Source organism: Crinia signifera, chromosome 7 (genome assembly GCF_055691185.1).
Source record: "Crinia signifera chromosome 7, ASM5569118v1, whole genome shotgun sequence".
NCBI classification, from domain to species: Eukaryota; Metazoa; Chordata; class Amphibia; order Anura; family Myobatrachidae; genus Crinia; species Crinia signifera.
The window spans coordinates 80,138,621-80,154,648 of NC_139223.1; the positions used below are offsets into that span (position 1 = coordinate 80,138,621).

Here is a 16,028-nt window from a genome sequence, read left to right on the forward strand (position 1 = left end):
AAATATTCAGAACAATACAAACAAATACTTAAGGACGCAATGAGCGAGGGCACCATCAATAAAACACAAATGGATTTTCTGACAGTGAATCATCCCAGAGTACCTACACTGTACCTCCTACCTAAAGTGCATAAAAACGACAAGAATCCACCTGGGAGGCCAATTGTCTCTGGGATGGGGGGTCTTACTGAGAATGCTAGCAAATTTGTGGACCATTGGTTACGCAGATATGTACTGACCCTACCATCATACACTAGGGACACGATGGACGTACTTAATAAAATCCAAGACGTGGTCCTTAGCGATGAATGTTGGCTCGTGACATGTGATGTAGAAGGGCTATATACCAGCATAATTCATGAACATGGTATCAATGCCACCAAATACTTCCTTAGTATGGAACAGAATGAGGATTTCAATAAATTCATCATCCAACTTCTAGAATTTATACTCACGAGAAACTTCTTCACCTGCAATGAGAACATCTACCTCCAGGTACAGGGGACCGCTATGGGTAGCGCTTGCGCACCAACCTATGCGAACCTGTACCTGGGATGGTGGGAGCGGGAGGTGGTTTTTAGTGAAGAAAATGAACCGTATACCAGACATGTCCTATTATGGCTTAGGTACATAGATGACCTGCTGATCATCTGGGAAGGACCTAAAGAACAGTTCACCCTATTTATTGCCAGACTTAACCATAATGAGCTCAACCTGAAACTGACGTTTGACATCAGTCAGGAATCTGTCTCCTTTCTTGACCTAAAACTCACTATTGAACCAGACGGACATATAACATCAGATCTATTCCGTAAAAAGACCGCAACCAATTCCATCCTCCATCATAAAAGCTCACACTTCCCACCAGTCCTCAAGGGCCTCCCAAAAGGAGAATTTCTAAGAACAAGGAGGAACTGCTCTGAGGAAAAAACATATGAGAAGAGAGCTGGAGAATTATCAAAGCGGTTGGAGTACAGAGGGTACAGCAAAAGGGAGATTAGAAAAGCAGCTAAGGAAGCAGGCAAGGTCAGCAGGGACACACTCCTTACACCTAAACCTAAAGACACAGGAGAATCGAAGGAGGTGGTACGGTTCATAGGGACATATTGCTCGGAATGGAAAACCATCCAGGGCATTATTAATAAACACACCGATGTACTAAGGACTGATACGGATCTGGATGAGATCCTGGGACCACGAGTTCAGATGTGCTGGAGAAGGAGTAGCAACCTGAAAGACATCCTAGTTCACAGTCACATGACCCAACCCACTACGCAAATCAAACAGAAAGTGGGTTCACGCAAATGTGGCAAATGCAAAGCGTGCCCACTAATGGTCCCCACTACCTCCTACATGGACAAATTTGGGAAGAAAAGAGAGATCAGGAGTAACATCACATGTGTGACATCAGGGGTGGTGTATAACCTTAAATGTCCGTGTGAGAGACATTATATAGAAAAAACCATTAGACCCCTCAAACAGAGACTCCTAGAACATCTGTCCAGCATAAAAAATGCCAACAGGGACAAGGCCAACATGAAAACTCTTACACCTATCGCCAGGCACTTTCAAAGATACCATCAGAGTGACCCCACGGGCCTACAAGCCTTCGGTATGATAGAAGTTGACTTGGGCGACAGGAAAGGTGATAGGGATAAAGCATTACTTAAACAAGAGACTCGGCTCATCTTCCTCATGAACACTATGGTGCCCAACGGACTCAATGAGGAGAATAGCTATGCATGCTATTTATAGGGAATCCCCAAATAGATCAATCCCAACCTCCCTCCATATTCAATCAGGATACTATAAGTAACCATGATCCAATCCTGGTATCTAATACAACGCTGTCACGCAAGCCCTTGTCCGACCTCGACTTACACACTTACATTAAGGCAATTTCTGCCAATCTTATCTCATAAAGTGTCATCACTATGCCCCGTATTAGGTATATCACAGCTTTATCAGACACTATTGGGTGCCATAATACACACCCCCTCTCCATAGCCCACTTCCCATCAGCACGTATTAATTGTCACGGTTGTATCACATTTTTGTTTTTCAAGTTATCACTCTATTTTTTCACATGACCACTGGAGTCACCTCCTCCACAGGATGGGTACCAGGTACTATATAACTTAATCACCAAGGAATATCTCAAAATTATCACTTTAGCGATTTTCAAATCCCACCTCAGCATTTCCACGGGTCAGAGAACTGACCCCAATACACATTTCTCACCACTATCACATGGGTATTACCCCACGGATAACCAAGAAGGAATATGACTGTATCTTGTCCGATTGGTGGACACCACGGTCGACATCTCACTGACACCCCTAATTTCTTCATATTTTCACTCCCTGGAGTCTCACAATATTCAAGGCACTTACTGGGATGATACAATATCTACCTCCCAGCTATAGATAAAACAGCACACATAAGGAGATAATATGATACACTACCGCGACAACTCAGCGTTAGTTTAGTACCTGACAATATTGAATTCTATAATAGATATTCGGCGCCTTCTATCCCATGCGCCAATATCTTCTCTCCTCTCTTTTGTCTTTTCACTAATGAGATTTAATACAATATATTTTCAAACTAACACAACGATAGTGAATTTATACTCCTTCTGACATGTGTACATACGACACGAGAAGGGACACAATCCGTCAGTGTCGAAATCTCTAAGATGACCAATGTCTAAATAAGAAAATGACAGATAAATAGCACATCGATGTGAAGTATTATAAAATATCTAGATATATGACAAACGACGTTAGTACCGGAGTAATTAAGCATGCGTAGCCAATGCGATCATCCATGTAAACCTATGACATCTATAACATGTATGCGCCTGATCAATAGAACCTTAACAATACTGTCAGGACTGACAGGGAGTCTAACAATATAATGGCAGATAGCCACAATCCTGATCACCTCAATATACTCACTCCCCGTATAGACACAGAAGGACGGACCACAGCGAGGAGTATGTGCGACGCGCATCCCCCGAATCCCTGACAACGGTATCCTAGACACGGTTACCACAACTAACAGAACGGAGTGAACGCCCACTAGAGGGGATTAACACAGACACGACACACCTGTGAAGGGGGCGGCAGTAAGGGCGGTACTGCACCTCCGATTGGTACTACGCAATGAGAAGCGCCCTTTTTAAACCCTCTGGTGACGATGGTACAGGTCGCCCTGAGGAAGAAACTGCGAAGCGTACGCCGGCCTCCACTAGCCGTGCGGTCGCTCCCTGAAACCTTTTTTATTTTCCTGCCTGACTGTTACTATTTCCAGTCCTTTTAAGGACTCTAATGTCTAGTTAATATATTTTCTTTAATTTATGTACATTGCCGTATGCAGCAAACACTGGGGATCGTGAGCTGTTAGTCATCTCCGCTTGCCAGTCTTGGGTAATACTTACCTGTGACTCCACGATCTGGCAGAGGCGAGACACTACAGCCAAACCCTATGTGACCCTGTATCAGTGCAGATATTTGTAAAATCTGTCCAAAATTATCTTTGGTTACAGATACTGGTAATTATTATGCGCCTGTAGAAAATAAGTGATCTAGAGGGTGATTTGTGCACTACATACTAGGCGATTATGCCATCTGCTCACAACCCAACCTCGACACTGTGTTGATCCACGTGTAGGATCTCTACGTTACACAGTGTGTATATACATCGAGGTAACCTCTATCTAACTACATAATAGCGCATTTCCAGTTAAACAATTAAACTATCAGCACTTTATCTTAAAATACTGGGAGCTCTGAACTGATCGTTACTACCACCTGCCAGTCCTGGGGTATATCCATCTGTAACCCCACAAACTGACAGGGGTGGGATATGACAGCCAGACTCGTGTGATACCACATACAAAAATACGCCGACAACTCTGTCCAAATTTATTTTGGTAAACACTGGCCATTTCTTGCACCTACAAACAAAGTGACCCAAGGGGTGTACTAGAGCAGTATATATCAGGCGCTCGCGCCAGCTGCTCATAACCCCACTCCGACACTGTGTAGAACTACATGTAGAAATTCACACTATACAGTGCTTATCGGCATTGAGGCAGTCACTACGATTTAAGTGCAGACTAGGACATCCAGTAGAATTAATCAGAGACTGTTTAAGTGTCAGCTATATTTTTCACGTATGTGACAGAAATCTCTTCCATTTTTTTTAAAGCAATGTACGTATAAATAAAGACACAGGCAGACGATTGATTGTTTATTTAATAAAGAGCTTCTTGAGTCCCCATCAGTGCATTATAGGCACAATAGCCAGCACTGAAGGTGAGACCCACTTGTGTATAAGCTACAAACAATAATATCAAGGGACGCCGCATGAGCCCAAGTTTTTAAGTTCACACTAGCACTGTCCATGTTATATGTTTCATGTTGTTTTGTCATATTTCGCAACCGATTTCTTTTTAAATTGATCCATTAAAAATTATGTTTTAAGTCTCGCAATTCATTTTGAGGTGCACCACTATTGTGACAATTCTTTTTTTCTTTTTCATGTGAATTCAGAAGGAATTATATAGCTGTACATAAGGAATTATATAGCTGTGCAGAAGCACTCCCATAGCTGTGCAGAAGGACTCCCATAGCTGTGCAGAAGGACTACAATAGTTGTACAGGAGGAATGATATAGCCATCCCGTAGCTGGGCAGAATAACTCCCATAGCTGTGCAGAAGGAGATTTATAGCTGTACAGAAGGAATTATATAGCTGTGCAGAAGGACTCCCCTAGCTGTGCAGAAGCACTCCCATAGCTGTGCAGAAGCACTCCCATAGCTGTGCAGAAGGACTCCCATAGCTGTGCAGAAGGACTCCCATAGCTGTGCAGAAGGAATTATATAGCTGTGCAGAAGGACTCCCCTAGCTGTGCAGAAGGACTCCCCTAGCTGTGCAGAAGCACTCCCATAGCTGTGCAGAAGCACTCCCATAGCTGTGCAGAAGCACTCCCATAGCTGTGCAGAAGCACTCCCATAGCTGTGCAGAAGGAATTATATAGCTGTGCAGGAGGACTCCCATAGCTGTGCAGGAGGACTCCCATAGCTGTGCAGGAGGACTCCCATAGCTGTGCAGGAGGACACCCATAGCTGTGCAGGAGGACTCCCATAGATGTGCAGAAGGATTCCCATAGATGTGCAGAAGGATTCCCATAGATGTGCAGAAGGATTCCCATAGATGTGCAGGAGGATTCCCATAGCTGTGCAGGAGGATTCCCATAGATGTGCAGGAGGATTCCCATAGATGTGCAGAAGGATTCCCATAGATGTGCAGAAGGATTCCCATAGATGTGCAGGAGGATTCCCAGAGCTCTGAAGAAGGAATTATATAGCTGTGCAGAAGGACTCCCATAGCTGTGCAGAAGGAATCTGGTCCCCCATTAAGTATACTGCGTCCCCTCACATGGCTGGTTTTGCTTTTCATGCTTCAGGCCATTTCCAATAGGAGTCCATGTGGATGGTCCAATAGGTCCACGACCATATATCCCCATAGCTGTGCTGAATTATATACTGTAGCTGTGCGCACAGGCTCCCATAACCGTGTGAGCGGAACTCCTGTACCAGTGCGAAAGGACTCACCAAGCAATACGGAAGGATTCACAGCTGAGCAGAAGGACTGATATAACAGTGATAAAGGACTTGCATGCATGTGAGGTCATTGGCAAGGCAATGTATACCAATTCCTTAATCTCACTTTTAATAATGTTTATCATCTAAATAAAATATTGTATTTTAAGTTGGAATAAACTACTAAATATTCTGCAATATATAAGTGATGTCACCAAAACAACTGACTGACTGAGTGCAGGTAACTAATGGTTGGCTATAGTGTTCTAGTATGGTTTAGCATAGAAAATGTCTATAACCTGACCACATGGAAGGCCTGATTCAGAGGTGGAAGGACACACTTGCCCATTGCTTCTATGGTGCCCACACATGCGGGTCAGTCCTATTAACCCCGATGTGTGTGAATGATTCGCCGAGTGCGAATCATCACGACACCGGTCACACTTTACGGCGGGCTGAATTCACTGAAAAGTGCTCGCACCTCCATAGGGATGCAAGCTATTTTCAGCCAATTTGGCCCTGCGAAGGGTGCAAGTTAGGGTCAATTTGGGTGCAGTTTTCATCGTGAAAACGGCACCCGATTGGCAACTCGCACCCTTCGGGTTAATACGATTGACCCATTGCTGTGATTCTCGGGTGTGTTTTGAACTTTTTAGTTCAAAATACATTGCGTGTAGTTCACATCGCACCGTGTTTCTTTTGGCTTGCAATGCGAGTTCATATCACAAGCCTAAACAGTATGTGCAGCCAGTGTGCAGCGAGCCGGCCTTAGGCATAGGCAAACTAGGCAATTGTTAGGGTCCCTAACTTGCAAACTAGGCAATTTGGAATGCCTAGGGGCACCAGCAGCTTCTGCTGATTAAAATGATATGCATCATGTCTATATTCTGTGTGTGAGTGAGGCTGTATCTGCATATGAAATAGTGTATTCATGGAAATCACTGTAACATAGCATTCCGTATGCAGGTACAGCCACAGTCGCACACAGAATATAGGCATGCCGCATATCATTTTAATCATCGGAAGCTCCTTTTGTGTGCTCGTCATAACAATGCAAATAAGACTAATTTTCAGCAAAAAATGCACCCAACGTTAGCAGAACAGGCCAGGAGCTGCATGGCCTATTGAGGCAAGATGTATGAGGAAACATCTGTATCCAAGCAGAGGCAGAGGTCACAGTGTTAGCGGCTGAGCGAGTGCTGTCTGCAGATGGGTAGGTTGTGCAATAGTGTTCGGCATATGTGTTAGGGGCATTATGTGTGTCATGTATAAATGCATTAATAATGTGCGACATATGTGTAACAGGCATTATGTGTGTCATGTGTATAAGGGCATTAATAATGTGCAACATATGTGTAAGGGGCATTATGGTTATAATGACATTAATAATGTGTGTATTGTGTAAGGGGCATTACTGTGTGGTATTATCAGGGGTACCGAGAGAAAGGGGTAGGGGGTACAAATTACCCAGGCCAAAGTCTGATGGGAGGGCCCAGTGGGGGCCCCGGGCCCCCTCCCCTTAAGTGATAGCAGCAGCTGCAGCTCTTCTCCTCTGCCCAGCACACACTGCTTTGTGCTGGGTTGCAGTGTGGCCATGGAGGTGCTTAAAATACAATATTTTCTCAGGATTTTTTTCTTAGGGTATAATGTGAATAATGTGAGGAGTAATGTACATAAGGTAAAGGGGTACTACTGTGTGACGTAACGTGAATAAGGGATACCATCGCATGAAATAATGTGAATAAAGTTGCACTACTGTGTGGCATAATTTGAATTGGGGGTACTATTGGGTGGCCATGCCCCTTCCCAGCAAGAACACACCCCTGTTTGGGCTGCGCACCGAATGTGTGCACTGTTTCTATTTAAAATATTGCAGGTAGGAGCACCAAAATGATGACTGCTATGATGAGGGTTGATGGTGCTGGGAAAGGGGAGCAGGGTCAGAGGCGGAACTAGTGGCGGTGCTAGGGGGCACCAGCCAAAATCTTGCCTAGGGTTTCATTTAGGCTAGGGCCGGCTCTGAGCGTTCGCATCACATCTAGTTCCAGAAGCATAATGTACTGTACCATGTCAAAAAGTACATACTATCTCAGACTGGTTTCACAAACATGACAGTGACTTCAGTGTCACCATACATCACTGCAATACAACACCTAAAGGATATGGAGGGATGGGTGATTTGCAGTATAAATCTGCAGCAACTGTGTGATGCTCTCATGTCATAGACCAGACTCTCTAAGGATTTACTGGTTTAATGGAATGGATGAGGAAGGTTGGGAGTTAAAGTGACTAAAAAAGCATATTTCTTACCCATAGTTCGTCCATGAAAACCACCCATAAATGACAAAATGCTGTAGTCTGGACAACCTGGGTACTGAACAGAAAAAAAGATCAGTTTTGATTTGTTTTTGTGAGTCCAGATAACGACCCATTCATAGCTTTAAACCAGTGGGAATACAAGGAAAATGAGAAGAATAATCTAAGGCCTCATTTTGTGCCTGATTCAGACCTGTGTGCAAGCACGGCTGCAATTTTTGCAGAGAAATATGTGCAGAGAAAGTTAAGGACCATGGGCCTGATTCTGGTTCATTCGCTAAAGCAAATTCTCTCCCTAATGGACATAACCATGGCCCTTATTCTGCTCTAAGCGGTAACGGCCGCATGCGGCCGTTCCGCCGATGTTTTCGCTCTGCGCATGTGCAGAGGGCACTCTGCGCATGTGCAGGCGAAATCGCAGCACAATTTTTTTTAACGCCGCAAAGGGGGTGGATAGGGGCGTGAGGGGCTACTTAGCCTCATTTCCCTATGCATACGCCCCGCGTTTCATGGGCGTTCCCATGCAAACGCGGGGCGTACGCATGGTAATGAGGCTGTGACGCATGTGTTGGGGGCGGGCATCTGACATCGCCGGATGTCAGCTGCCCGCCCCCATACATGCTTTTACACGGACAAGTGTCCATGAGGTCTATGGGTGCGGGCGCTGGTGGAGCGTGCGGCCCTGCCTTCGATGGTCGGTGACCATCGAATGCAGGGGGCTGCTCCAAGATGGTGGAGGCGTATCCCCCGCCATTTTCATGCGGACCGCCACATGTCCGCGTACGGACGGCCGTGGCGATCCGTATTGAAGGCGGGGATTCGCCTGCACGGTCGGAGCCGCATATGCGGCTCCGGCCGCACCAACCAGAATAAGGGCCCATGTGCACTGCAGGGGGGGGGGGGGGGGGCAGATGTAACATGTGCAGAGAGAGTTAGATTTGTGTGAGTTATTTTGTTTCTGTGCAGAGTAAATACTAGCTGCTTTATTTTTACACTGCAATTTAGATATCAGTTTGAAGTCTATATTGCAGTGTACAAATGAAGCACAGAAACAAAATAACTCACACAAATCTAACTCTCTCTGCACATTTTAAATATGCCCCCCTCCCCTGCAGTGCACATGGTTTTGTCCAGTAGAGAGAGAATTTGCTTTTGCAAGTGAACCAGAATACTCCCTGGGCGATTTTGAGCTGAAACTGGTTCTACTTTGGCTGCTGATCCAACTGATTCTACGTTGTAACATGCTGTATCTACCTGAGGAAGGTCCTTAAAGGGACCGAAACCTTTTATTCACTATGATGCTTGGAGGAAAATAAAATACTAGAAAAGTGTAGATCCATCCATCAGTGGATCACCATAAAAATGGTAATATGATATCATCTCTTACCCAGTTTTGGGGGAAAAAAAAATCTTTACTTGAATTTTACTAACAACATATACCACGATTGAAGTCACAGATGTGACATCCATTTTTTCTCTGATTTTCATATATTGTGTTTTATATTATTATCAGGTATATTAGTATTGATTTTTACATTTGTCGTACTGTAATTCTAGTTAATAAATATTATTTATCATTGTGAACAGTCTTGTGTAGATCATTCAGCCAGCGCTGGCAAACCATTTCTATTTTCTACCTTTTTAGGGGAGTGACTACCCCTTGCCAGCTGCTGATAATTGCGCACCACACTTTGTTCTCCAAACTGTTCAGATTTCTGTGAGTTCTGGATCACCAGTTTCAGACCGGGTATATTAAAATAGGCAATGCTTTGTTAAAAGTGGAATTTTTACAGTAGCGGATTATGGTAAAGGGGTTTGTACAATTTCTGCAAGCCTAAATGTTGGGAGGTATTCTTATCCAATGCCACAGTGCTGTCATCTGGTGTCACTGTAAGCTAACCTTCCTCCACCATTGGCCAAATATAACAGCCTGCAATATGCTGGGCAATTTTGGTAGATAGTAGCGCTCAACCTGAGTGCTGGCAGCTTGGTCGAGTTGTCCAGGCTCAAAGGAGTGCAGATAAATAGATAGATAATGACCAGCGCACTAGCTCTATAAATATGTCCCCAAATAAGTGGGATGGTGTGTTATGTCGGCGGTAAGAAAAATGCCGATATGAGTGGGTGAAGCACGAAGAATTTATTGGTATTGGACACAGTGTATGGGTATAAACGGGTATAAACGGGATGCAGTTAAAATCCCGGCGGTCGGGATCCCGGCATTCAGAATCCCATCATCACCCACCCGTCTCCCAGCACCACACCGGAGGGAGAGTCATACCAGACCGCAGACACACAGTGCAGCGGTACTCTCCCCTCTCTTCCCCCACAGCACCAGCACTGTCAGAATATTTTGGTTGCAGAGCAGTTTATACCCATACACTGTGTCCAATACCAATAAATTCTTCGTGCTTCACCCACTCATATCGGCATCTTTCTTACCGCCGACATAACACACCATCCCACTTATTTGGGGACATATTTATAGAGCTAGTGCGCTGGTCATTATCTATCTATTTATTAGCCTGCAATATGTGGTAACCATTGCAATTCCCACAAAAATTCACTAGATCCAAAATGGCGGTCAGTTTAAAGGCAAAGCGGGGGTGGTTTTGAGTTTAAGTTAATTGCCGCTTAAAATGTACAGTAGTACCCATCTTGTCAGGATAGTGCCAGGACCCACTAATCCCAGGCTATTATATTTGGGCTTCATTTTAAAGAGATACGTAGACAAAAGAAAGTGTAATAGGTATTCGCAGAAGCTCACACAAATGTATTTCCCAATAATAACTAAAAGAAAAAAAAAAGACAACTAATGTGTAAAGTGTACATAGCTTTATTGCAGTTATTACGTAAAGTCCAAATTAACATGTAATCATTTTAACAGGAATTTTTTTTACATAATTTTACCTTGTTCACCATGCATGTCTCCAGCTCTTCCTTTGTTGCACTACTGTGGCCCCGCTCTTTGTTCTGAAATACAGTTACATTACATTGTAGAGCAGCAAACTGGTGTCATGTGTGTTACATACAAGATCAGAGCCCTTGTGGTGATTTGGCTTGCCTGTAGTCTTTATTATAGTACATACTGTACCACATTTACCAAATTAAAACTAGGTATATTTCAGATAAGTCATTGCTGTAATGTTTTGTTCAAAACCAGATAAGCCCTCAGATGTAAAGTATGTTATCAGGGGATACACGTAGAAACAAGAAAGTGTGGAGGAAGATACTGTAAACGGTATTGGAATTCCCACAGAAGCTATTCACAAGTCTGCTACTACCCATTGCCATATTTATATATGAAAGTCTAATTAATATTTTAAGTCCCAGACCTAAATAAAGAAATACATTTCCATGGTGCGCTCAATTTCTGTTACAATTAGCCATCTTAATCTGTTCATATTTCATGCTATTTTCAAAAATATAGTTGCTATATAATAACTCCATTAGAATATAATGCTCATTATTAAAGTTAGTACTGCGCCCTACAGGCTGAAATAAAATATTTATTTATTTACAAGTTACCAGTCCGTCAAAATGACGGAACAACATAACAGTGTCAGCAAAGGGAGCAACACTTAAATTGCTCTATTGGGTGCCATCTAGTGGCCGCTGGCATGCACAACACTTGAATTCCCTCCATAGAAGTGAGAAGCACGGTTTGGCCAGTGAATGTCAACATTTTCAACTCGCAGCACACATCAAACAAGATTTTAAATTGCCAAGGCACACCATCAGGCCCCCACAGGAAAAACACATTGGCCCCCACAGGAATAAAAACAAACTCATTGGCTCCCATATAAAAAAAAAAAGGTACTTGTTTCCTAGCACGGCCACAACGATCATGATCGCGGGCATCGGGGGTAAAATCGGGGCCATCGCGGGCATCGCATGCACTAAAAAATGGGCTGCGATGGGCCAGACGTGATGCCCGCGATTTCCCCATAGAGAACAATGTTAAATGCCTCAATTTACCCGCGATGACCACGATTTCCCATAGGAAACATGTGAAATGGCTCAATTTACCCAAATTATCATAGGAACAATGGTAAATGGGCCAAAAACACCCCTGAACATTGAAATGTCCCCCCAAAAGTAGTTTACGCCACCACGTGATCAACGTGAACCCGAAGCGTGGCGAGCGCAGCGAGCCCGCGAGGGGCGGCGGTACGCGTCCTCCGACCTTTTCATACCCCTACTATCCACTAGGGCGTGGAGTTGAGAATAGAATAGTGTGGCGAGCGCAGCGAGCCACCGAGCCCGAAGCGTGGCGAGCGGACGCGGATACCTGTGAAGCCCGCGAAGGGACGCGTTTACCTGTGAAGGTATCCGCGTCCCCTCGCGGGGCTCGGTGGCTCGCTGCGCTTGCCAAACTATTCTATTCTCAACTCCACGCCCTAGTGGATAGTGGGGGTATGAAAAGGTCGGAGGACGCGCACCACCGCCCCTCGCGGACTCGCTGCGCTCGCCACGCTTCGGGTTCACGTTCATCGCGGGGTGGCGTGAACTACTTTTGGGGGGACATGTCAATGTTCAGGGGTGTTTTTTGGGCTTTCTGGCCCATTTACCATTGTTCCCTATGATGATTTGGGTAAATTGACCCATTTAACATTGTTTCCTATGGGAAATCGCGGTCATCGGGGGTAAAGTTACCCATTTAACATTGTTCCCTATGGGGAAATCGCGGCCATCGCGTGTGGACCATTAAAGCATTTTTAGCCGCACACGACGCGACCGACCCGATTTTCACTGTTTTCAATGGAAAAATCGGGGGCATCGCGTCGGTCGCGTCGCAGGCCACTAAAATGACCCCCGATGGCCGCGATTTGTGGCCGTGCTAGGAAACAAGTACCAAAAAAAATAATAATAATAATATTGGTCCCGACAGGTATCAAATCTAAAATACATTGGCCTTCACATAAAAACAAGAGACCAGTGAATAATAGTTGAACTGATGGCGATGGTGTCTGTAAACTGGTGTGGACTCTCTCTATCTCTGTGGGTTGAAAATGCTGTGTTAACCTTTAATTATTTAGTGCTTTGTTCCACCCAGTACATTTACCAACATTGTTAGGTCCATTGTGTGAGACCGTGCATTGTAGTCTGCCGAATATCTACTAAATAATTTGGGCTGTCTATGCATCTGTGTTATTATTTAAAACAGCATCCATGCTATGGATGTCCCGTAAGACCAATACTGTCAATGCAAGAGATGCTGGCACATATGCCATGACCTACAGTATAGTAAACAGGAACCATATATGGTAATGGAAGTTAGTGGAAGAAGGCAGAGTCAAAGCGAAAAGAGGGGATGGATGCAAAACAGAAAAGGGCGACCGGAGGCAGAATGGGAAAATGCAAAGTCGAGGCATAAAGAGGGGACAGAGGCAGAATGTGAAGAGGGGACATAGGCAGAACATAAAGCTTTTACAGTACTTACTCTGTACCACATAAATATTAATTTAAATGCATTTTCATTGGAGCATGATCCGCAGGACATTGTAATTATTTGCTTCATACCTTTTGGTCCAATCTATGAAGAAGAAGAAAAAATGCATTAGTGCTACCAAATTAAGGTCAGGAATATTCTTAATTCATTTTAAATATATCATAAAATTGGATAGGTTAGACTGAGCAATTTGTTTCCCAGACAACAGACATTCTGGAGAGGATGTTATGGATGACAGATCATCTAATGTATTTACAGATAACAAGGACTCCTCCAGTTTCTCTGGGAAATTCTCCGGAGGCAAGATGCCAAGAGCTGGTCTGTTGATAAATGTGCTCTGAAATAAAAAGGAATAAAAGTGTCGTAAATACAGCTGACCATTCCCATCACGTGTATTATACAGGTTAGTCCTTCTAGCTTTGACATTGTCATCTCTGAATATAGAACATTATAGGTTGTATACAGGCTATATCAAACCTATTATGGCAAAGCTAGCAGGCCTAACACTGCCCTACATTGCACCAAATTGCCTAAAACAGATCTCCTAAATTGGAGCCCTGGGAATCACAATAGGGGGCATGACAACTTTTTGTAGGGCCAGTCTTCGCCTTATACCCATACTTGCCTGCTTTTGAAAATTAGTTTCAGGGAGATTATAGTTGGTAGCAGAATTTTGCACAGTGCCCCATTGAGGGGGCGTGTCATGCGCCTCTTAAAGGGCGTGTCTAGTTCCATATATGGAGATATTGTGAAAAGAGATTGTGAATGTGGCACCTAGAAGCGTGGGTGTGTACTGCTACATCTGAGAGTAATCTTCTAAAATGACTTATATCTAAATGTAGATGAGCCCCAGTGCAGTTACTTGCTAAAGTGCTGGGAAATGGTGCTGATGATTCAGTATAAATGTATCTATCTCACATTTTTTGGGGGAAAAAAGGAATCAAACAGTGTAATGTGGGCTAGGTAAAATGAGGGAGATTGCTAGACTAATGAGGTAGAGAGGGAGATTGCTGCTATTTCAGGGAGTCTCCTGCAGAATGCAGGAGGGGAGGTAACTATGCTTATACCCCCTGGCACCACCTATTTAGTGCTGCAGCACAGCTGATCAGGCACCTGGAGGCTATGCATAAAAATCCTTTCATGTGGATCATCTTCACACTTCTTTCCTTACAATTACACTGTTCCGACACATATGCAAGTCAGATATTTGTATTGTACCATGCCATCATATTTCCTGGTGCTTTGTGGTGTACTTTAAACTTATTAAGAGCATTATTTATATCCTGGAAAGTGTTTTGGACCTATTAAGCATCTACTTACTGTACCTCAAACGGGCAACGTGTGTTACTGAGAAGTGCTACTGATTTTATTATACCCGGATTGCTTTGTTTTATAGCTTATTGCCATTTCTAAATATTGTATTATTATTATTACTAGTATTATTAATACTAATAATAATAATTAGGATACAAATAATAAAATATTGCATTATTATAGCTACTAAACCACATTGTAAATATTTATTTTAAGATAATCTATGCAAACTTTTCTATTCTAATTTTGTAGTTATTTAGTTTCAGTTTCTAAACTGCACAGATGCAATATATGACTGTGTTTTGTGCCATATCAGCACAATTTTGCACATTGAACTGGTTTATGAAGTAGGCACCATTGTGTGATTTATAAAGCCGAGCATAGATAAAGTGGTGGATTACAGTATGTACATAAAAAGTGCTTTTATTTTGTTTATGTATAGTTTACCACAAATTAATATATATTTATCTAAGTAGTTCTCTAAATTCGGATACACACAAGACAATTGTTTGGATAATTTGATGTTCAGCGGTGAATCAGAACGATAAATCCTACACATCGTCCAACGTGTACTGCTATTGGGTGCTCCTGTAAGTCGCTCAGTGCGTCTTTTGCTCAGCGTGACATGCTGCTCAATCTAGGGATGTCATTAATGATGTTGAGCACATCATGCAGTGTGTACGTAATACATACATTTATGAATTGTTAACGATCAAGCGACTCACGTTATTTCGTTCAGCCGTTTGTAATATTGCACAGTGTGTATGCACTCTATGGTTTGTTTGGGCGTTCAAGGGAAATGGTTGACGACATTGTCTAGTGTGTAGCCATCTTAAACCATAAGGGAGATATTAATCCTGGATTCCGACTGTCGGAACGCCCCAACAGTCGGAATCCCGGCCAATTTTGACACTAATTCGACAGCCGAAATTCAATGTTCTGACTGTCAAATGTCGTAAAGTCCGCAAAATTGTCAGAAAACGGACACTGATTGTTGGAAACCGGCCACGGATTTGACAATCAAAGGCCATTTCCAACAAAACAGTTTTGTCTTTAAAAAAGAGGAAACAAAGCCTACAGCGCTTTCGGTAATGGCAGCATTGCAGAGGTGAGTGCCGATATTTGTATAGCTATTAAGCAACATATAAATTGTTAAAAAAAGTAATCTTTACAATCTGGCTGGAATGAAGGACTCTTCTATTAAATATAAATATTCATATGGTCCTCAGTGCTTTGACTTAATAATATATAATAAATAATTAGTGTTTTAAGAGAACACAAATTGAAAAATAAGAGGAGTTAGACAATAGCAATTACTGTATTATATGCAATGAC

The 16,028-nt window shown here is 43.2% G+C and overlaps 1 protein-coding gene across 1 annotated transcript in view; it reads right to left on the reverse strand.

Annotated features, from left to right (window-relative positions):
• The window catches only part of ABAT (4-aminobutyrate aminotransferase), a 186,344-nt gene that overhangs the window by 45,056 nt on the left and 125,260 nt on the right, over positions 1 to 16,028 (reverse strand). Inside the window, exons 7-10 of the mRNA XM_083153381.1 lie at positions 13,636 to 13,716; positions 13,371 to 13,463; positions 10,838 to 10,900; positions 7,922 to 7,985 (exon numbers count right to left, since the gene is read on the reverse strand). Coding sequence (XP_083009507.1) covers positions 7,922 to 7,985; positions 10,838 to 10,900; positions 13,371 to 13,463; positions 13,636 to 13,716 — 301 coding nt within the window. The remainder of the gene's footprint in view (positions 1 to 7,921; positions 7,986 to 10,837; positions 10,901 to 13,370; positions 13,464 to 13,635; positions 13,717 to 16,028) is intronic.